The 21381-nt window shown below is 51.1% G+C and overlaps 7 protein-coding genes across 7 annotated transcripts; 2 read left to right on the forward strand and 5 right to left on the reverse strand.

Moving 5' to 3' along the window:
- Positions 1-923: 923 nt before the first annotated feature.
- Positions 924-2851, forward strand: EDD37DRAFT_652500 (heterokaryon incompatibility protein-domain-containing protein; the record flags this gene model as incomplete). Its single annotated transcript, XM_062818457.1, has 2 exons — positions 924-2061; positions 2181-2851. 2 exons carry the CDS (start codon positions 924-926, stop codon positions 2849-2851), a joined length of 1809 nt encoding a protein of 602 aa, XP_062668038.1.
- A 343-nt stretch (positions 2852-3194) lies between these two features.
- Positions 3195-5747, forward strand: EDD37DRAFT_652501 (exocyst complex component Sec10-like protein; the record flags this gene model as incomplete). The annotated part of the gene is made up of 1 exon (XM_062818458.1): positions 3195-5747. One exon carries the CDS (start codon positions 3195-3197, stop codon positions 5745-5747), a length of 2553 nt encoding a protein of 850 aa, XP_062668039.1.
- A 922-nt stretch (positions 5748-6669) lies between these two features.
- EDD37DRAFT_637179 (X-Pro aminopeptidase) lies at positions 6670-10564 on the reverse strand. The gene is made up of 4 exons (XM_062817030.1): positions 10055-10564; positions 9906-9990; positions 7539-9853; positions 6670-7490 (listed from the first exon to the last, which is right to left on the reverse strand). Exons 1-4 carry the CDS (start codon positions 10229-10231, stop codon positions 6999-7001), a joined length of 3069 nt encoding a protein of 1022 aa, XP_062668040.1. The 5' UTR covers positions 10232-10564; the 3' UTR covers positions 6670-6998.
- Positions 10565-10574: 10 nt separating this feature from the next.
- EDD37DRAFT_637183 (proline racemase) lies at positions 10575-12103 on the reverse strand. The gene has a single exon (XM_062817031.1). It carries the CDS (start codon positions 11962-11964, stop codon positions 10918-10920), a length of 1047 nt encoding a protein of 348 aa, XP_062668041.1. The 5' UTR covers positions 11965-12103; the 3' UTR covers positions 10575-10917.
- Positions 12104-13066: 963 nt separating this feature from the next.
- Positions 13067-14364, reverse strand: EDD37DRAFT_611652 (mitochondrial carrier domain-containing protein; the record flags this gene model as incomplete). Its single annotated transcript, XM_062815299.1, has 2 exons — positions 13067-14095; positions 14164-14364. 2 exons carry the CDS (start codon positions 14362-14364, stop codon positions 13067-13069), a joined length of 1230 nt encoding a protein of 409 aa, XP_062668042.1.
- Positions 14365-14768: 404 nt separating this feature from the next.
- Positions 14769-17375, reverse strand: EDD37DRAFT_508177 (uncharacterized protein). Its single transcript, XM_062813580.1, has one exon. The coding sequence runs from the start codon at positions 17280-17282 to the stop codon at positions 14829-14831; it is 2454 nt and encodes an 817-aa protein (XP_062668043.1). The 5' UTR covers positions 17283-17375; the 3' UTR covers positions 14769-14828.
- A 543-nt stretch (positions 17376-17918) lies between these two features.
- Positions 17919-20918, reverse strand: EDD37DRAFT_687885 (MFS transporter; the record flags this gene model as incomplete). The annotated part of the gene is made up of 7 exons (XM_062819949.1): positions 17919-18697; positions 18751-19463; positions 19518-20000; positions 20051-20128; positions 20188-20695; positions 20716-20720; positions 20770-20918. 7 exons carry the CDS (start codon positions 20916-20918, stop codon positions 18315-18317), a joined length of 2319 nt encoding a protein of 772 aa, XP_062668044.1. The 3' UTR covers positions 17919-18314.
- Positions 20919-21381: the final 463 nt, after the last annotated feature.

Below are 21381 nucleotides of genomic sequence, written 5' to 3' on the forward strand. Positions count from 1 at the left end.
AATAGTGAAATCCAAGGACAGTCAATTCATTGAGGTGACGAGAGAGACGCTGGTGAAGAACAATGGATAGCAAGAACCGCACAATATTGTCGTCACAGGTGTGAGGTCCGAGGAGCAGAGGCAGAATCAGCCCAAGCCGCGGGTGGTGGATGGTGATGATGATCTGCCAAAAGAGGAGAGAGAAATAGCGACTTGACAGGAACCGAGCAGGGAGAGAGAATGGAATTGATCACATGCTTCAGTTAAACTGACGACACTGAAGGTTCCGATTGGTGGATGCACTAATCTGGGCTCTGCGACTTCGGCGCTGAGTAAATGAACGAAACCAAAAGCGCCTAAAATGATCTTGAGAGGGCGCTAAAAAGGCCCCTTGCAGGTGTTAAAGAATTGCGCATTTCATCATTGGGTCCCGGGAGGCCGTTTAGAACCATGTGGCTCGCCTAGCCGACTATGGCAGCACTTTGCGTTCTCTTATCTTTCGAGCATGTGCCCTTCTGTTATTCCAGTCGAATTCAATTGCGGCATCGATTCTTTAGATCCTTAGCCCCTCGTAGCCTGTGCCGCAAACAGCTGCTGATCAACAGCCGTCAGAGACACTTCGATCCAGCTCTGAAACCTGGCAGCAATCAGTCCTTGTTGATACCGAAGGCCAACAAGGCGCAGTCTGATCCAGCCTTGCAAGGCTCACTGCGGCCAACCGGTACTTGTTCACAACATTGCCTGGTTCAAAGATATATTGAGTGCTTCAGATCCTTCTCCCATGGAGATCACCAATGTTCTCTACATCCTCACAAGGTGAATTGCGTTTGATTGCATCTTTACAATATTGCTGGTCCACCTTGTTAATTGTGGCCTACGTCTGAGCTGCTAAACTACGTCTTTTGCATTCATGTTATGGCACTCGACCTATACCTTCATCAAGAATGCAGCATACCAAGGCAGGCTCTTGCGAATCCCTACTTCCGTCGTCCATCTATGACAGTTTGGAGAAGGACAGAACGATTCGCCTATTGACATTGACATCTGGCTCAGGCGACGCCGCGCATGCTTGCACGCTCGAAACCGTCTTGCTCGATGATTGTCCGCCCTATGACGCGCTGTCATATGTGTGGGGCAATGCTACTGAACGAGAGCCTCTGCTGTGCTCGAGCAAGCTCTGCTCAGGTAGCAGACTGATGATTACCCAGAACCTCTACTCTGTGCTTCTCCAGTTCTCTCATGATGGCCGTACCGATCATCTCTGGGTTGACGCGGTGTGTATCAACCAAGAGGATCTGGGCGAACCAAGTCAGCAGGTTAGCTTTATGGGGGACATCTACGCCCACGCACGCTGTACATTAGTGTGGCTTGGACCACCATCTGATTATGATTATCAGGCATTCGAAGTCGCCGAATGGTTGGTCAACGCGGCTAGACCGTTTTCAGAGGTTGAAGAAACCTCAGCCTGCCTTCTGCTGAACTTGAGTGCTATAGGGGTCGGGCTTGTTGAATCGGGGTCACTCGAGAAGTATGACACGGACAAGACTAAGCTCATTCAACTTGGGCAGTTGTTGACTAGACCATGGTTCCAACGTGTCTGGATCATTCAAGAAGTAGCAAAGGCTAAGGAAGTCAAAATGTTGCATCCGAATCGATCAATCAGCTTCAGAACTTTTTTCATGGCTATTCAAATATTAGTGGACAGCGGACTTGGGGTTTTCTGTTGCATTGACACTGATATGCACGCAGCACACAGATCAGCTTTCGACAATGTGGCTTGGTTGGCCATTATTCAACAACGTATCGCTATGAAGAGGAAGGATGCGCTCTTTCGATTGATCAACGTGGCTCGGAGTTTCGAGTCTACTGACCCCAGGGACAAGTCATATGGCTTACTAGGTATGGCCTCGTCCTCGGATACGCTCAAAATGGAACCCAACTATTCCCAGGCTCCCTACGAGCTGTTCCGAGACGTCGCCATCACCGATGTCATACATCACAGGCAACTACGCATGTTGTCGTCCGCGTCATACGAGACTCGTGTCGAAGCTCCTACGATTTGCCATCATGAATACCAGACTGGTCCGTCCAACCTGAATCGAATTCGTTCCTTGGATATCTCAACTACAACTTCAATGTCGCTCAAGTGATAAGGGTGGATGCTACCCTATCGGATGATCTTACGGTACTAACAGTACAAGCCAAATTAGTGTCTCGTGTTTCAAAACTCACAACTAGAAGCCTTTTCCCACCTCTGGTGGTTGAGCAGGATCCCGACGATCCGTCAAAATGGGTTATAGTATTTGCAACAATGTTCGCGAATATTCTTGCTTGGTGGAAAGAGTGTCTGGATGTTGGTTTTGGCCACGACTGTGTCATTTCCGAAGTCGCCAATACTCCCGCCTGGGAGACGTTCTCGAGCACTGTACTACTACTCTGCATGCCAGAGCTTCCATCGCAAGCACTGGAAAAAGATGTGGAGTGTGTTTTCCAACGACTCCTGAGAGGGGTGAATCTGGGTCAATGTGCGTATCAAGATTTCGTGGACTGGGATTATTGGTTCAGAGACTGCACGGAACCCGATCTTCGGGCTTTCCTCAAAACAAGTAACCGTTTACAGCAGGTCTGCTCTCCGCATGCCTCAGGACGCAGTTTCTGCCGAACAGAGACTGGTCACCTTAGCTGGGTCCCGTCCGATGCTAAGGAGGGTGATTGTGTCTGCATGCTTTTCGGTGGTCAAGTTTTCTACGTCCTACGGCCGGCCGGCGACGAACACTATCAACTGATCGGAGAATGCTACCTACGTGGGCTTATGCAAGGAGAAGCAGTCAACAAGCTAGGAGATGATATTCGACATTTCAACATACGATAACATGTAGACCGTTCACACACGGTCTTCGGCAGAACCAGTTAGTTTGATGGGAGAGAGATTCGTCAAAGCAGTTTGGGTGTCGAATGAGACTGGTCGAGGGCCAGAGCAGATACCTCGACTACCGTATGTCGGCGGAACGGAAGAACATTTGAGCGGGGTTATGCGGCGGCTGCGGAGTACGAACGGTCTGTACCATAACAGTAACATCCTTGAACCTCGCGTTTCGACGTCCGTAGACCACACTTCACCTGGCAAAATGCTGTCCTGATAGCAACGAAGAAGACACACGCCCCATAAGGTGCCTAAGTCTAAAGTCGCAATGCCGATCTACAAATGAGACAGCATGGATGCCCAGCAATATCTTAGGAATCCACCAGCGGACCAACCTACTCGTTCCATCTTCCCAAAAGGTCCAGCGTTCAACCTTGACGACTTCTCGAATCGCGACTTCATAGCCAAGGACTTCATTGAATCCCTAACCGAGAGTGCCCAATCCTCTAACCGCCGGTCAAACGGAGCCAATGCACCTTTTGATCCCAAGCCACTTATTCGTACGTTCGAGCAGGCCTCACGACGACTTGACGAGCTTTCAGGCGAGTTGGAGCATCGCGAGAATGAACTTTCAGCTGCCGTGAGAAGGGCTGAAGCACAGCATGCGAGCAATACAGAAACATTGGGGAGGAAACTGAATCAGACAGTCGAGAGCTTTCAGAAACTAGACACGTCGCTAAAGTCGGAACGTGGTGAAAGATGGGGCGGTAATGTCGCCGTTGAAACTGGTCGCCGACTCGAAGAGTTGGATCGGCAGAGGACAAAGGCTCTGGATGCACATTTTCTGATCGAGTGCTGGGACGAAGTCAGCAATCGAGGAGAAGTGACATTGCTGGAGAATCTGAGGCGGTCTGGCACAGGAGAAGGCAAGATCAGGTCAGCAAACATAGCCCGTCAGTTGCTACGAATCAGCCAGAGACTCGATCCAAAGAGTCATGCGCAGGCCAACGGCATCCCCAAAACAAATGGTGAAACTCCAAACGGCGTGTCAGGAGGCAGAAACTTCAACACAAGAGAAGTTATCGAGAAGTTTATTGAGACCTTGGAGAACGACATGCTCAAGCTCTTCGACGACTTCTACAGGCGGCAGAACTTTGAAGAGATGAAGAATTGTGCCATTGTCCTACAAGATTTCAATGGCGGTGCATCTGTCCAGGCAGCCTTCGTCAATCAGCACCAATTCTTCATCGACCGAAGCAACCTGGTGACAGACGAGGTCGGCGGCGATCAAGAGACGTGGATGCGGTTATCTGACCCAGACGCCGAACTCCCAGGAGTAGAGCCTGGGTTGCAGTCCTTGATCGATGAGGTCAAGGTTGTCGTTCAAGAAGAGTCTGCCATCATCAAGCGAGCATTCCCTTACCCCGAGCAAGTACTCGGCAAATTCGTCCAACGAGTCTTCCAACAATCGATACAGCAGAGGCTGGAACTCGTTCTGGAAAAGGCCGAGTCGGAGTCTACCCTGGCATACCTGAGATTGTTGCAAGCAGCTAGAAGCTATATCAGCATCTTGGTAGACGACCTCAAAGCGCACGGTCTCACGGAACACCCAGAGTCTGTGACCTCCCAAACCAGTCAATTGCTGGATCAGCAGCTCGACGAACTGTTCACGCCATACTTCGGCGGATCGGCCTACATCGACAAAGAGAAGCACAATTTGCAGGAGCTGTACAAGTCACTCTTATTCAAGTTCGAGCTTTTCCACTCTCGACGACAAAAAGAGCCCAAAACATACCTCGCCTCATTACGAAACCGTGGTCAAGAACTTCTAGCGTCCGCCAGAGAAGCGACGGATGCATATGTGAAAAGTCTCGACCTAGAGAAAATGTCACCCACGCAAAAGAGAATCCTCCTATCTGTTGCCGGTCTCAACAACACCGACAAGGCCCAACCAGACGTCGAGCTCTCCGAGGCAGACGGACGACTGAACGTTGTGTTCGCCAAAAGAATGCTCAAATGGCTCGCCGAAGGAGTCAGACGAGGTCTCGAACTCGGCGGCGGCTCAGAAACGCCAAAGGACGTAGCAGCACTTTTGAACCTAATACTGAAAAATCTGATAGAACTATATGTCGAGGTCGCCCTTGAGGCTGCCGCAGACGCCGCATCTTCCGCCGAATACGCCAAAAGAGATCCGGACTTGTCATACCTCGCGAGTCTACGAACAGCCGTACACATAACGCACCTGGTCCAAAGCTGCATCAACACGCTTCTCATCCCGTTGGCGAGCACGAGCTTGACCACGCGCCGAGATATGGAGAAGAACACACGCACGGCCGTTGCGAGGATCGAAGACCAAATCAACACCATCGAGCAGCAGACCATAGACGGCGTGCTCAATTGGACATCAAGACTCCTTTCCAACCAGAGTCGAACCGATTTCCGGCCGCGAGCCGAGACCGAAGCCATATCCCTCGAACAAGCCCAGTCACCAACCTGTGACAGCGTGTGCAGATTTCTCGGCTTGTTCCACGACACGGCATCGCAATCCTTCGACGGTGCCAATCTCAGTGTTCTCCTCACTGAGGTCGCCGTCGGCTTCCGCGCACAGCTCCTGCAGCATTTCACAAAGTACCAGGTCAACCGGATTGGTGGTGTCATGCTCGCCCGAGACATGAGCCGATACGTTCAGATGCTGAGGTCTTGGGGTTTAGACGACACTTTCAAGGCCAGTCTCGAGGTGTTGACCGAATTGGCCAGTATTTTCGTCTTGCTTCCCGATGCACTGAAGGAGAGGTTACGAGGACAAGTGCTCGGTAATCTGGGCAAGGAGAATCTGAGGCCGTACTTGCTCAAGCGGGATGACTACATGGAGGTCGGCATGCAGAGTCTACTTCATTCGCTGTGAAGAGGCAGTATCGGTTCTCTGATGATTCTGTATGTACAATTCGCCATCTATGTGGCTTGGGAGTGGCGAGTGAGATATATTTGTACAGCAGTCTTGTTGTCTGTGGCAAGCTGCAATGATACCCCGATACCCTCATCTGAATTGCTGCGTACGTGTTATACATTGTGATTACTTGCCTTAGACTCCTCGGCCAACCTCAGGACTCTCTTTGACTAAGTCGTTCGCCTTCTGCTTTTGGTGTATATCCGTAGTCAATCCCGACCATGCGCCTAGCCGTGCCATGTAAATGCTTGATGCTTGACGCCACGAGATGCAAACTGGGTCCATCCCTTGCTGAAAGCAATATCCATGTTCCCCTGACTTTTCAATTGTACACAGCCTCGGTCCTTCCATCCCCGACAAGGAAACATCTTCCAATTCTCGGATTGCCGACATTGCCATGAGTGTCTTTATATTTTGAAGCCATAACCCGCCATGCAGTCTTTATACTTCCCCACCAAACTCTTACAATCCTCCTGCGGATCATCCGACCTGGAGAACAGCATACATTCGTCGCGCTGGGACTTCTCGTCTTTGCACACGCAGCAGGGCTTGACTTTCTCGCCGCCCGCGGCCGTTTTCAAGTCCGATGCCAGATTGTTGGGTGTAGATGGTTGTGTCACTGTAGTCAGTCATATATCAGCCGCATATCCCATCATGCCCGAGAACTCAGTCCCTCCCCTGAAGGCGAAAGGGGCCATCTGCAACATACCTGCAGCGGGTTGCGCCGGCGTGGGCGACGAACTGAACCAGCCCATTTTCGTTGTGATCGGTATGCTTTATGGTCGCAGAGATGACAGATTTGTCTCAGGCTATTCAGATGTTCAGGCTCCGCGAGTTTACAAGTAGGATTGAGGTGTAACAGGAAGCTCGTGATCCGAAGACTTGATGAGAAATACAAAATACTAGAATGCGTATGATGGAATCAGTTGGAGACGATCACGACTAACTCAAGACTCCACTTTGGATTTGGAGAGACTTGACTTCTCAGCCTGATCCGATGTAAGGTTGACCACGATTTAGAAAGGGTCATCAGAATCAGACTGAAGATTGCCATTAATGAATACATAAGCAAGGCAAAAGCTAAGGGTGTTCAAGACGCTTGCCTCCCAAAGTGACAGCCACGACTGAAAGAGAAACACTTTTTCCACTCCAGGTCCATTGGAGACGTGTCGCAGCGCTGAGCGGGCAAATCGATGGCTGTGAGCCAGCTCATCTCTTTCGCTTTCTGCCCTTGTCCTCTTCGACTTCGCCACCTCTCGAATCTTCCTGCTTGGCCTTCTTCTCCATTTCATCCCAATCTTCACCTTCATCACTAAGATCCTCTTCTTCGCCTTCATCGTCACTAGCAGAGGCATCGTCAAAGTCACTCTCTGCATCGCTTTCCGACTCACTGGCAGCAAGTTCAGAGTCACTCATCTCGAATGCGCTTTCCTGTTCAGACTCTTCGTCGTCTTCCGAGTCAGTGTCCGTGTTCAAGAAACTCCAACCGCCATCCTTGAAAAATTGGTGAGGATCAGTGGTGACAGTCTTCATAATGGTACCCCAATTGAGATTAAGGGGACCTTCAGTATACGCAATGTCCACACTATCCAGCCATTCTCTGACCCGGTCCAAAGACTCAACTGGGATGGTATTGACGTGCGTTGGTGGTCGATTGTAGTCTTTGTAGACGAATACAAGATCAAAGTTTTTGAGACCGAACTAGACGTAATATTAGCAAGGGTTTTGTCAGAAAACAGAGGTCCGTACCTGTATTCTCTCGAGATGAGCGATTTCAATCTCGTCCAGGGTGATGACCGTAAAGGGAGGTTCAGTCAATTGCACTAATGCGTCCGTGGATGGTGCCATCAGAACATTGCTGCGGAAGGGTACACCATTGAAGCTGAGTTCCCTGAATGGTATGTCGACGGCAATGTTATACTCTCTTGCAGCATCAGAGATCTTCTCAGCAAACCCCTTGAACATTCGATCAAGTTCCGCCCTCCGTCTTCTCTCTTCTTGTTCTTGCTCGAACTCTTCCTCGTCACCATATCGATGCTTGCGCTTACGATTGCCTGTTTCATCGAAAGCCATGTCGGTAGCTTCTCGGTAGAATTGAACATCTTTTGTCTTGCGTTTTCCGATAATGATCGGATTCTTGAGATGGACGTGGATGAGCACGATCAGCTCACCAACGCAGGGCTGGAAGAACAAGTGTTTGACATTGGAGAAGACAACATCAACATGGTCGTTGCGAAGGGGCGAGAGATATCGAAGACCGTTCTGATGAATCTCAACTTCGCCAGGAACACGTTTGCCGTCTTGCGCAGGTCGCAGATAGACATCCGAGAGTTTGATAGGTCGGCGATTGCGAATCTCAATCAGCTTGTCTTGTTCAACGACGTCTTCCATTTCTTTCTTCTCTTGTTCACGACGAGTAGCAGCTTTGCGGAGTTCGGTGATCTGCGCAGAAATCTCAGACAATCGGTCTTGGTCCTTCGATCTGACTGTCAGAGATCTGATGAAGTGCGCTTGGGGGTCTTCGAAGGGCTGATCATCCTTGCGGCCGACACCCTGGCCCGGAGACAGGAAGTTGAACCGCAGATGCGTGTACTCGCCTTCGTCGGACTTGCTGACGTTCTTGATGGTGTTGATATGGAAGGGGACTGGCCTGCCCATGATAGGCAGAATGACGGTCGACGCTTTGAGGTCAATCCAAACAATCATGTCTTTGACACGGGGGGGTAGTTGACCGTCGCGTTTATATGATTCGAACTTCTTGAACTTCTTCTCGTTCTCGCCGTTCATGTCTCCAGTAGCCTCTGCAAACTTTTCAAGACCTTCTCGTTGCTTCTTTTGGGCCAGCTCTCTCTGATGTTCGCGTCGCCGTGCTTCCTCTTCTTCTTTGGCATTGTCTCCACGATTTGCGCCTCGCAAACGGGTCGACTTGATGTTGGAAGCAACAATAGTAGCAGCTCCAGACTTCTTGGTCTTTTCTTGTTTAGGCTTCGTGTCCTCTTCATCGTCCTTGAAGTAGAATTCGATGGAGTCGAGGTCCGTAGCTGCTTCTTTGGTGAAATTCACAGGGTCTCCGCGGGTCACTCTGACCGTGTCAGTCAGAAGAAGGCTATAGCTCGCGCCCTTCTTGTCTTGTGGCTTATCATTGGTGAGGTCAGCGAGAGACGTCGTGACAGTAACAGTCATGCCGTCCTTCAGTGTTTTGGTGTTCTTGCCATTCAGGACGAATTTTGCATCTCGGATCTCGATGCCAATCGCGGCTCCAACATCTTTCCCGAAGTTCTTTTCCAATTCGGGTTTCCTGGATTTGACAACTCCCAAAGCCTTGTTGTAGGCATCCTTCATGACAACGCCATCCTTGATCTCCTTCATTGCAGCTTCATGGGCAGCCAGAAGAATCTTGTAATTCGCAGTCTGCGACTTGCTTGGGTCAATCAAGTACGTGCGCGCCACGATTGAGCAGTAAGTCTTGTATCTGAAACCCAACCCGGCTATTATGCAGCCAGAATGAAGGTTGTCATTGTTGGGTTGCGCCGTCAGCTTGAAATCATATTGCCCACCGCTTTGTACGATTGGTCCGTAAGCCCAATCCAATTGCTGGTTATCGAAGTCGCTGGGCAGTTTCGAGATACTCTTGAAGAATTTCTGGTCGTCAATCTTGCGGCTCATCTTCTCTGCAAGGGAACTGTGGGTAACTTTCTTCTCTCTATCCAGCACCTCGGACATCTCGTCAACCCAGTAGTCGGAGATCACGGCGCTTGCCGCATGACCCGCGGTTCGCATGGCTCTGAGTTCAGTCTCGTCCTTGACGGCGAATGCAGTTGCAAAAGCGCCAGAGACATCGACCTCTTCAACCTCTTTCGAGATATCACCATAGAGCTTGACCCATTCATCGACAAATGGACCGTGAGCCTCCGCTTTTGGGATGACACCGACTTTTTTGCCTGCGTTCTTGATGATATCGACACACTTCTCAAAGGCTTTTGTACGGCTGTCTGTCTCTTTCGTGGCAATGGCGAGGATCTCGAGAGGAATCTTGCCATTTTTCAGGTTTGCCAAATGTCGCGCTGTCTGGTGTCAGATCTGACCATGTAGGATCGCCGTCCTTGTGCCACTTACCCTTCTTCTCGGTCGTGACGATGTACAAGACTGCGGTGGTAAAGACCATTAACGTTGCCGGGAATTCATAGCCCAGCAGCCAAAACTGCGTAGACGGTCAGCTTGAACAGATTTCGTCGCAGGAAGCGTCCTCGAGATAGCTATCTTACATGCAGAGCATTGTTCTTGGTATATATGGTATCCTGATCGGCCTTACCGGTCAAGACGACGATGCTGTCTGCGCCGCCGAATGTTCCCTCTCCAGATCTCTTATCTGCCTTCCAAGAATTGTAGAGAGACGATAGACGTTCGAAGAAGGTATCGGGATTGATGACAATGTCGCCCATGATTGCTGCCTACCTCAAAGAGGCGAGTCGCAGAGGGATAGTGTGAATCTCAATTAAGGCGGTTTGGAAGATTGTAGCGAGCCGATCTGAAGGAGAAGAGAGACACAACTGGAGTTGAGAGAAGAGAAGGATGGTGCGACTATGTCAAGAATAATGCCCGCTCCCTCCAAGAGCAAAAGTGTCGCAAAGAGAAGGTAAATCGGAAAGTTGCTTGATGGACTTTGCCTACGAACATTTGAGGCACGGCAATCGCAGCCAGGAATGATTCAACGCGACGAGCGCCAAGCATAATCCTCAGAGCGCGTCACCGCGACTTTAAGTCATTAACTTCTCCAGTGCTTCTCATACAATGCTTCCACCTCAAGAAATCCTCGTTAACGCTGTAAACAACCCTGCCACCTCAGGTCAAGCATCAGCGGTACATGTCATTGACATGCTACTTGGACCGAGTGGAGGAGCTCCTGTGCTGCTCAGAAATTAATGCTGCCGCGCGTACTTCAGGCTCGGGTCTCTGGCAGTAACAATTCAAGCGAGGCAGATGAATTTCCATTCAACAACAAGCAGCAGTCTCTATAAGTGTCTACAGCGCCATTTTCTGCTCCAGAGCATAAGGTACAATGCTGATACATATCACCTTCTGTATTGATCTTCTGTTCACCCAAGCTTTCTATCCTTGTCCGATTTTCTCAGGGATCAGTCGGCATGTGCCAGTGATCTGCTACCCTGAAGCCCTCCGGAAATGGATCGGTCGGATCTAGTACGATTTCCTTGAAGCTCGTGATCCACCCTCTGCCCTTTATCGTTGGAAGAACAGCATCATACTCGCCCACCTTGGTGGTGCCTCTGATGTGGTTGATAAATTCTGTGCCTATGATGCTTTTGTGGCGGAATGTTTCACCCACTTCGAGCTGACCCCTGGCATGAAGTACCGCCATTCTTGCACAGGTGCCTGTTCCGCAGGGGCATCGGTCGAACCTGCCAGGAGACACTACCACTGTGTTGGTCGCCGTCTTGACACCATCAGGCGCAGTCTCGAATGGTCCCATCCATACAAAGTTGGTCACTCCTCGAATGTCTGGGTTATTTGGATGCACTGGCACAAATTGTTTTTGCACAGCCCGCTTGATCCTTTCGCCAATCTCGATGAGCTTGGCTGCATCGCTGTTTGCGATTTTGAGGCCGCAAGAGCTCGCATCGACAAGAGCGTACATCATTCCGCCCCAGGCAATATCAACGGAGATTGTCCCCAGCCCAGGCACGTCTATAGCTTTGTCAAGTGCGAAGACAAAGGCTGGAACGTTGTCGAAAGAGACAGATTTGCACTTTCCGGCCTCGCACTCGGCTGTTATGCCAACCAATCCAGCAGCAGTGTCCAGATTGAACTTCGTGACAGGCTCCTTCATCTCTATCATGCCCGTCTCCAAGAGCACTGTTGCCGTACATATCGTATTAGACCCTGACATTGGTGCGTATTCGTCGCTTTCCATTATGAGAAATCCAGCGTCTGCTCGAGGGTCGCAAGGCGATACAACCAGATTGGTACACATCGAGGATCGACCTCGAGGTTCCTGAAGCAACATGTTCCGCAGACTGTCCTTCTTGGTCCAAAAGTACATCATCTTCTCATACATTGTCTTACAGCCAGGAGCGTCTAGTACTCCGCCAACAATGACATCGCCGACTTCGCCCTCAGCATGGCAACCCACCACCGACACTGTGCGCAGAGACCTCATTTCCACAGAGAGACCTCTTACCAATCGATCCGCACCCAGTCACCGTTGTAGGAAGTAAAGTCGTGCTGAAACAAGTCTGCGCAATGTGAGCACCGCGGTACCTATATCGCATATGCGCGATCGACGACTTACAAATACAGCGGTGATCTCCAACCACCTACAGTAACGCGGAAGATGAAACGGCCTGATAAGTGGATCTCCGCCCTGCCATCTACATACTTCCAACCTTAACATGAGATGACAAAGACAGACGGCAGCATGTCGTGTCTCATGCTACCAAAGTAGATTTGAAATCTTCTCACCTCGTGCAGAACGCCGTCCGCGACACCATGTTTTCTCTCTTACCGGGTTGTGGAGGGCGAGATATGGGATCGGAAGTGAAGGACCTCGACGACCAAGTCGAGACTGGTCTGTATATGGACTCAACAACCACCACACGGGAGGGGCGGGCTATTGATCGACTGGAATATGCACGAAAGCCTGCCAAGGGGTCGTAAAGTGGCCCACAGAGATGCTCTGGAAGCGGCTACGTCGTCGTCTCAAGATGCGGTATAAATGTACCTAGGTAAGTTCGTCCACATTGACTACATTCAACCTTGAAGATCCGGAATTAGACAACCAAAAAAGCAAAAACTTTGCCTACAAGCTCCTGGATCCGGTGATCGAGGAGGTTGTAGGTAAGTGAAGCCAGCCGGACTGGTTTTTTGCGAAGTCTACGAACTTTACGGTGAGTTGAACAGCGGACCAGGTGAGTCTGGGAACTACGCTACAATCCACTCAGCCACTTACAAGCGTGCTTTCGCATTTCTATGGACTTTATCATCGTGGACTGAAGGGATTTTTCGGTCTTTAAACATATAAAGGACACTCAAATGGCGGGTGCCTTCCCTTCCTCGCCAAGGAGCTGGCAAAGCTGTGATGTCCAGTCCTGTCCGACCATGTATCGTCTGACTGGTCTTCTGCAGGGTGCATGAGATGGTACGACCAATGTATAGCAAGCAGGAAAGAGCACAGCAGGAACGGCGAACAATGCTTCTACGCTGATAGAGTTGGGTTCGTTTCTCATTACCACAAAAAGTTGGCCGTAGCTCGACCGGCGCCATCAAGTCAATAGTATATCATACCCATCCTTCGTAATCCTAACCTCACCCCCAGCGAGGCCATACTTCCTCCTGATCAACTCAAACATGACCAAGCCCGCACTCGTACTGGGTATCTGTCGAATAGTGAACCACCAGAACCCTCTGAAAAGCCAATTCCGCATCCCCACGCCGACAGCCTGCGTCTTCGCCGCCTTCCAAGTCGTCTGATAAGCATGATAATAAGCGCGGAGCATCCGTCCCCTACTCGCACCACCGTCCCGGTGCAACTGCACAGCCTTCTTATCCAAATCTTCCAGCCGCTCATAATGCAACGTCTGCAACGTAGACAAAGGGTACAGCATAAATTGCTGTGCCACACTCGCCGACATCCCAGCAAACATCAAAAACGCCGGTTCCAGGGCATAATGCGGCCGAATAACAGCAGTAGGTTGAGCTTGCGTCGCCACACTGCCTCTCCTCTGCGCAAGTTTCTCAACATCAACGTCTCCCAGCGCACCATAATACCACCTCACGAAATTGTAGTACCCCTGCGCCTTGACGTATTCGAACGTCGAAAAGAAGATGCCCGAGCCGAAACTGTCCTTGAGGAAACTCAGGCCCCATCCAGCAAATATCCCGCGCAGTCCGATCTCATGTAATTTCCCCTTGCCGTACTGCCACATCGTCTTGTGTTGGTATGCATCTCCACGCTGTTCGAAGCGCACTTGCAGTGCATCCAGTGGCGCCGCAAGCACGGATTGTATGCTTCCCGCGGCAAAACCGGCGGCAAATGTATACGCAGGCGGCGCAGGAGGGTACACCGTCTTCGTGGCGTGGGAGGCAGGTTCGTACAGACGCCCTAGAACCTGGAGATATGATGTGTACAGTGCGGCGCCGACGATGACATTCGCAGCGAGTGGTGGGAGTAGCTGTTCCGGGATAAACCGCCAGCCATAGTTCCGAATCGCATGGGCGAGCAGACCCGGTGTCGTGCTCCTCCAGGAGAAGCGTCCGCTCTGTACGTCCGGGTTTATGGATCTGGCGTATGCCTACAACAGCAGCATTGTCAGTCTATGTTCTGCCTTGCCTAGCCTTACCGACCAGCGTATAGACGTACCAGATAGTCCACCCTCGTGCGGAAGAATGCCTTGACAGGTGCTCGAAAGTAGAATGCTACGGCTTGCGCAGCAAACGCACGAGCGCCGGCCGCCGAGGCACCGGTCGCGGCATTGCTTTTGGGATCTTTGTACGGGGCGGGAGAGTCGATCGGGATTACGGGCAAGACGCCATCGAATTCAGAAGGATCATCGAGGGACATTGCCTCGTATCTCATCCATCATTGACGTAGACGGAGCAGATGCGCGTTGCACAAGGTGCAGATGTCAAAGGCAGGGAAGAAGTTCACGAGGCTGCGAGTTTCCCGAAATCATAAGCGCAGGTCTCCGCAATGGTGGGTTTTCGACATAAGATGTCGGCAAGGCTGCGCAAGGCTGAGTTAACAGGATGGCCCCTAGCAAGATTGATTGACCATGGAAGCCAGCTCAATAAGCCCAATCAGAAGAAGATGAAAGTCTTTCAGCCATATGGCTTGTATTCAGCACAATAAAATACGTAGTAGGGGGAATAGTATGTGCATTCTGGCACGCATCGTATCGTAGATAACAAGCAAGCTCCTCGCTGCTCAATGGTATCTCCAAGCCCTGATCGCCTAACATTCATACACATTCCGCATTAGGTTTCTGCCCATCGCAAATAAACGGGCACATTTCGCCGATAGTGGTATCATAAGTCAATCCTCGTCTTCCACTCAATCTTCTGCGTTTCTGCCCATTCCTCGAGGAACGCCATGCCGAATCTGGCAGCCTCGAATGCGTTCGTGTTTGCGTCCATGGGCAGATAGAACTCCTTGGGTATCTTCGTTGGTACTACCCTGTCCTGAAGTCTCGCGCTGGCGTCTCTGGCTCGCTTCGCCCAGGTATTTGGATAATCGCGCCTCAACAGGTCTGGGCACAGCCGGCGGTAGCCATTCAACCACGCGGTCTGCAGCTCAAAGGCATTGTGGACGAGCTCATCCTTGAATTCAATATACCGTTTCTTGTATTTGGTACCGTCCTCATTGGTTTTTGTGTTTCCGTCACTACCAGGAGTAGGTGCTGAATTGCAATAATCCTCGGGCAATTGATCACGTGCCAGCTTTTCCAGATCGAACCTGTGGATCGCCTGCCGACATACTGCCCCGAGCTGTACCACCAGGCCATGCAAGTGCGGATACTTCCTCGATGCTCGATAGACAAAAATGTGGTAGAGAATAGTCGACCTCCAACCAGGATCCGCACCGGGCCGCATATGAGACTGCGCCGCGATATTGATCAAGAAGCAGAGCAGGGCTTCAATCAGCAAAAGAACCGCTTTGGCAGATTGCGCAGGCTTCGAGTCATCCTCGGACGCAGGAAGCATAGAGCTGCCTTCATGCTTCAGCGTGCGACCTAACGCGAAAAATTTGCTTCCGATGTTATTCCACAGCTGTCGTTCATCTTCTCGAGTAGTACTCGATGCAGACGTTGGTTGAGGCGAAGGTTTCGGTACAGCTACAGGGGTCGAAACTCGACCTTTGTCTCCCGGGGTCGGAACATCCACACCTTCGGAGGACTCGACTCGCCTCATCGCTGTTGACTTCAATTCTTTCTTTGGGGTGGAAAAGGTAGACTTCGTCGACGTCTGAGGTGTCTTCGCAGACGGAGTCGGCGTAGAAGGTCGTTTGTCCTTCTCAGCTATCATCATCGAAGACTTCATCTTTTTCAATAACGGGCCAGGACTATCCTCGGCCTTGCGTTTCTTCTCCGTCCTGACATCGTCATCAGCAATCAACCTCGGCTTGATATCAGGCGTCCTGAGAGAGTCAACTTCTTCCTTGATGAACTCCTTCTTCATCTTGATGTCTCGTGAAATTGCATTTTGTGTGACCGGTTCCTTCTTAGGGCGAGCAGCAAATTTCAGCAATCCCTCAACTCTTTTTCGATTCTTTTTGCCGTATTTCAGGATGATTGTGTGTCGTTGCCGGGGTCCGGGACTTGCCCGGGCCGCGGTCTGCAGAGGCGTGCCAACTTTGATACCATTTTTGGACAGAACTTTGCTTCCTATGATGGACTTAGAACCATTCGGAGTACCCGGAGCAGAACTTCTGGCTGAATGCTGACTGTCTGAACGCACTCGGCTACCAGTCGGAGCTAGTCTATTCTTGTCGAAGAGGAAATCATTGTCGAGGTCCGCGCCGGCAAGTATAGAGCGGACAGAGTCCGTTCGTTGATGTGATCCGTTTATAGGACTTGAGGCAGGATTCGGGGAACTCGATATCATTTTGGCGAGCGACGGTGGCAGAAGTGGTGAGAGCAATTCGGGCAATCCGTTCTCATCTTCAGGCGACGGTAGGGTTGGGGACAATAACCTGGGCATTTCCATGGTGGGTAGTAGTGTTTCCTTTGTCGGTGCTTTTGAGACAGGCTTGCGGTCCTCAAAAGGTGGGGACAACCTCCTTTTCTTCGCTGGATTTGGAGAGCCCGGCTGTGTATGTTTGGGACTATCTTGAGGAGAACGAGAACCGTCGAGACGCGCCACTGTCACTTCGAGCTTGTGCTCGGCGACCCTGCCGTTCAACGTTCGCCGAGCGGTATCCTTGTCCTGCTGCGTCTGCGAGCCGTTAGGATTCGTAGAGGACTCCTTCTCCGTAATGGTTACCAGAGGTTGCGACTCCTTCGAGATCTGCAACTGCTGTAGCCTGGGCGTGGTAACAGGCGGACTTTTGCCTTTTGTCTTGTAGTCTTTTAGGCTGATCTTTTTGCGATTTCCCGTATCTGCGGGTGTGTTGCGACCACTCGCAGGTACAGTCCTTGGTGACGGTTCCTCTTCCAGGATACGATTGCCCTGCTCGTCCGCCCATCCACCCTCCACCTTCAAGAGAGACTCGTGCTCACCAAGATGTGGGAGGAAACTCAGGTACTGCAATTGCTCCTCGTTTTTGTCGAAAGGTGTACCTTCATACCAAGTGTTTATGAACCGCGAACTGTGCCGATAGGGGACGTCCGAGGGAACGGAGAGGAGGTAAGGTTGTCTTGGAAGGATAGATTCCCACAAATGAGCCAGACGCTCATTTACTTGTGGAATGGATGTTGTAGAATGCTCCTTGCTCTTGGATACTTTGTGTGTCTCTTGAGGTCTCTTGATTATACCTTGGGACATCTTGTCGCAAAGAGTGACTGTTCTATCTTTCCATCACTGGTCCAATTACCGGTCTGCCCGGCGACCAGCCTTTCAAAGATAAGCTGGACACGTCGATGTTGCAGTACCAGTAAGATCACATCCTCGAAATTGTTCCTTGTCTTGTATCTGAGATGAAGTCAAGGTGGAGTAGTTGGACCTCTGGGAATGCTTCGTTCGATACCCGCGGTGGCCTCTGAGGAGCGGAGGGAGTTCCGCAGACAAAGCTGGCTACGCAAAACCTGTGGAGGCTCAATCCAGATCCGGCCAGCTCCTACGACTGCGTGTCTGTATGACGATGCTTGGTCGTGGGCGTTTGAGGGCGTTGGTTGCGGCGGCTGCTCGTTGTCACGGGACAGGTTTGGCCGCGGAAGGCTGAACAAGAGGGTCCGTACAGTACAGGTATGGGAGATCGCCGATGGTGTGGGCGCCCGGCGGAGTCAGTTTGGATTGTTCCGTAGTGAGGAGCAGTGTAAGGGAACGAACGAGACCTCAACGCGTTTGCAGGCCGTGTCCGTAACGCACTTAGGTTTAGAGGGGAGATAATTTGGTGAATGGACCACGATAAATGATGGATGACATTGACGGCAGCAATTGCGCCAGTTGCAGGGCAAGATCGGATCAATTGGTGTCTAAGTTTGGAAGAGGGTTCAACCCAGAGAACCCAGAGCGGCAGATCCAGATGTGTGGATTCGCGGTATATTCCCTCCAGTCTTAGTCATGATCCCGGTTTAAGGCTCATCTACTCGTAACCAACTGCGCAGTCTGCAGGTCATTCCCTACGACCTTGAGATTGGTAAAACATGATAACGATCAAACATAAATTCCATAACTTCACCTTTTCCCTAGATATATAGTCCATCTCAAGGGCATTAAACCTCTCTTGTCCCTGATGCACTCAAGCAGCTGCCTGAAAGCAAGTCCAGACGAGTGCAGGCTCTCTCTCTCTCTATGTCTATATTGTGTCAGTGAGTGTGCCGTGGCAGTAGTAAATAGTACGGGGGATCCTGTACTCTAATTTTCTTCATCCTGTCCAATCTTGCCGTATTGACCTCGCGAGGCGTTACTTTCTTGCCGCGATCTGGAAACCATGCGGCCAATCCAGCCCCCGAGACCTTCGGCATTGGACTCACTTCTTCCCCTTCGAGGCTGGCCATTGGAGTCGAGGTCGATATGGGGAGGGTCGATGTCAAGACCAGGGATTGCATTGTCGGCCGAAAACATGCCTGGCTGCTGTGTCCCTCCTCTGATATCGAGTGATGATGGTGATCCAACTCCCATGAGTGAACCGCGTTCTGCTTGAGTTGCTGGTGTTGGCATCGCGGTTGTAGCATCTCCAAATAGTGCATTCATGTCCTCGAGACGAACATTGGCCGTCTCAGGATATACGAAGTATACTAAGATCAGTCAGCGTGCGTTTGGACAACTTCATCAACAAACTTCAACTTACCGAGAACGAAACTGACAGCACAGAAGAAGGCGTGCACAAGATACAGCCGCCACTTGATCGCGCCCTGAAGAACAGGGGTAAGTTCTCCAACCACGAAGTTGAATGCCCAGTTGCTGGCCGTGCTCAGACTGGCGCCCTTTGCTCGGATGCTCAGAGGCAGGATCTCTGGAGGGTAGAGCCATGGAATTGGGCCCCAACTGGCGCCAAATGAAGCGTTGTAGATCATGACGAAGACAACCACCAGCGCTGGCGTCCAACTCACATCAATGAAGATGAAGTAGGAGATCAAGGACAACGATATGATCATGGCAACAGCTCCAGAGAGGAGAATTGGTCGCCTTCCCCACTTGTCCACGAGATACCAAGGTGGAATGGTCGACGCCAGGTATGAGATAGCATTGATTCCAGTCATGAGAATGGCATCTCGTCCAACCCAACCAGCTGACTCAAAGACCAAAGGTGCGTAGTAGGAGATGACGTTGATTCCGTTGAGCTGTGCGAACGCCTGGGCCGACATGGCAATGAAGACACGCTTCCTGTACCGTTTGAACATGTCTGCATAGGAACGCTCCCCTTCTTGTCGCTCTATGAGAACGTTCATCTTGATCTCTCGATACTCTTGGCGGGCCTTTGGGCTGTGGATGTCGCCCTTGCCATAGAACTTGGCGATAACAATAATGCCCTCTTCATCATGGTCGTTGTCTAGCAACCATCTAGTACCATTGCGTTAGTCTCGTCAAACACTGCGTGCCCTCGGAAGTCCTTACCTGGGGGATTCGCAAATGATCAGACTGCCAAATCCCAGGAGCGCTCCCATACCGCATTGCATCAGGAGTGGCGTTCGCCAAGAATAGTCGCTCTCGATATAACTACAAAAGTAGTCTACCCAGACACTTGCTGCGTAACCTACGATATTTCCCGTGAATTCTATACATGCCAGCTTGCCTCTATTGTGAGGTGGACTGATTTCGGATTGATAGACTGGTACAATGGTCGAGAGGGCACCAACTCCTAAGCCGGCGATGAATCTCCCAATCATCATCATTGGCATTCCATTTGCGAAGGTCTGTAACATGCCGCCGACAAAGAAGACCATGGAGCCGTAAAGGATGGTTCGGCGGCGTCCGATTATATCGCCTATTCGGCCAACGCACAACGATGCGATAAGGGCACCGATTTCGAGGATGGCGACCATAGTACCGATCTCGGCCGGGCTAGGCTGGTGGAAATAGTCTCTGAAGAACGGGCCACTGTCGTAAGATCAGCACTGGGGACGGACGGAAATTCAGGAAGTACTCACGTAATGATGCCAGACATAACACCTTGGTCATAGCCGAACAGGAACACTCCCAAAGATACGAACACACTCGTAAAGTATCTGAGAAATCTCGTTAGCCACTACTCTTCTCTCCAAACACGCGTAGACTGAAGCCATACAATAAAGGCTTCCCAACAAGACCCTTGGACCGGGCGGACTCTGGATCGTTAGGCGCCATGATGAGAGCCAGGAGTCGCTCGGCTTTTGGGATGTAATGCGGTGGAGGATCAGGGATGAAGATAGACTCTTTATCTATGTGAAATGGGCCAGATCCCTTCTCCAAGTGGTGTTGCTCTTTGAAACCGACTCTCTTCTTCCGCCCTCCACCGTGACCGGAGACTTTACGCCTTTGACCTTCTCTGGTCAATGGGTCAAGCTCAATGCGGTAAGGGTCCTCGTCGTTGGTGAGTTGTTCTGCAAGATCTCCAGTGTCACTGAAGAGGGAGAAGTCGTCAGATCCTGTGGCAGAGGAGTGCGACAGTCGCCGGTAGCTTTCGTCTTTCTCCTTCTCTGCTGAGGACGGCAATGTGTCTGGTTTATCTTGCAGCTCAGCTTTAGACCGAGACGAGTGCGATCGGTGGTGGAGGGAGGACTCGGGATTGCGGCGAGGAGAGGGAATGTTGACGGCTTGAAATGGGCAGTCGGACTTCGACTACCCTCAGTATCGAAGGTTTTATGATAGGGGTAAGCTGTTCTGAGACCTCTGGTGCAAGTAGAGGGGCTCGAGGTTGTCGTTGATTATGTGGGTCGGTCGGGTGCGCAGGGCAAGCTCGTGAGTGGAATAAGAGGGTGAGAGTTGGTTGAATCGGGGATCAACGAGTAGTAGAGGATCGGTCAATGGCAAGCGCATGAGGACGGCAGTCGGTCACGAGAAAAGCGGAGTATTCGACAGAGAGATACGGCCTCTTAGTAGTGAAAGTCAATTCGACATTATACACGATCGCGTCAAATGATATAGATTGAGAGGTGTGTGTTGAATAAAGGCAAAGACGGAGAGTCTGGTCAGTTGGGAGGTGTTTTCGAACAGCTGGTATCAATGTCAGTGGGAGTTGCGCGTATGACGGGTGTCGGGCTTTGAGTTAGGCGCAGATGGATCGATGGTGGTGTGCCATGGCAAGTGCGCCTAGGGGTTCCTTGCAGAGGGGGTGCACAACAGATTCTGGGGTAGAAACACCAGGTTGAGCGCCTGGCGAGCTTCAAGCAGCACCCCTAAACCCAGCTAGCTGACACGGGCTCCCGCCTGCTGGTCCAACTAGGAACGAACGGAAATGTCACATGCCAAGCCCGCCCGCTCCGAGAATTTTTCCTACTGC

Source organism: Exophiala viscosa, assembly GCF_022695815.1.
Source record: "Exophiala viscosa unplaced genomic scaffold EDD37scaffold_9, whole genome shotgun sequence".
Classification (NCBI taxonomy): Eukaryota; Fungi; Ascomycota; class Eurotiomycetes; order Chaetothyriales; family Herpotrichiellaceae; genus Exophiala; species Exophiala viscosa.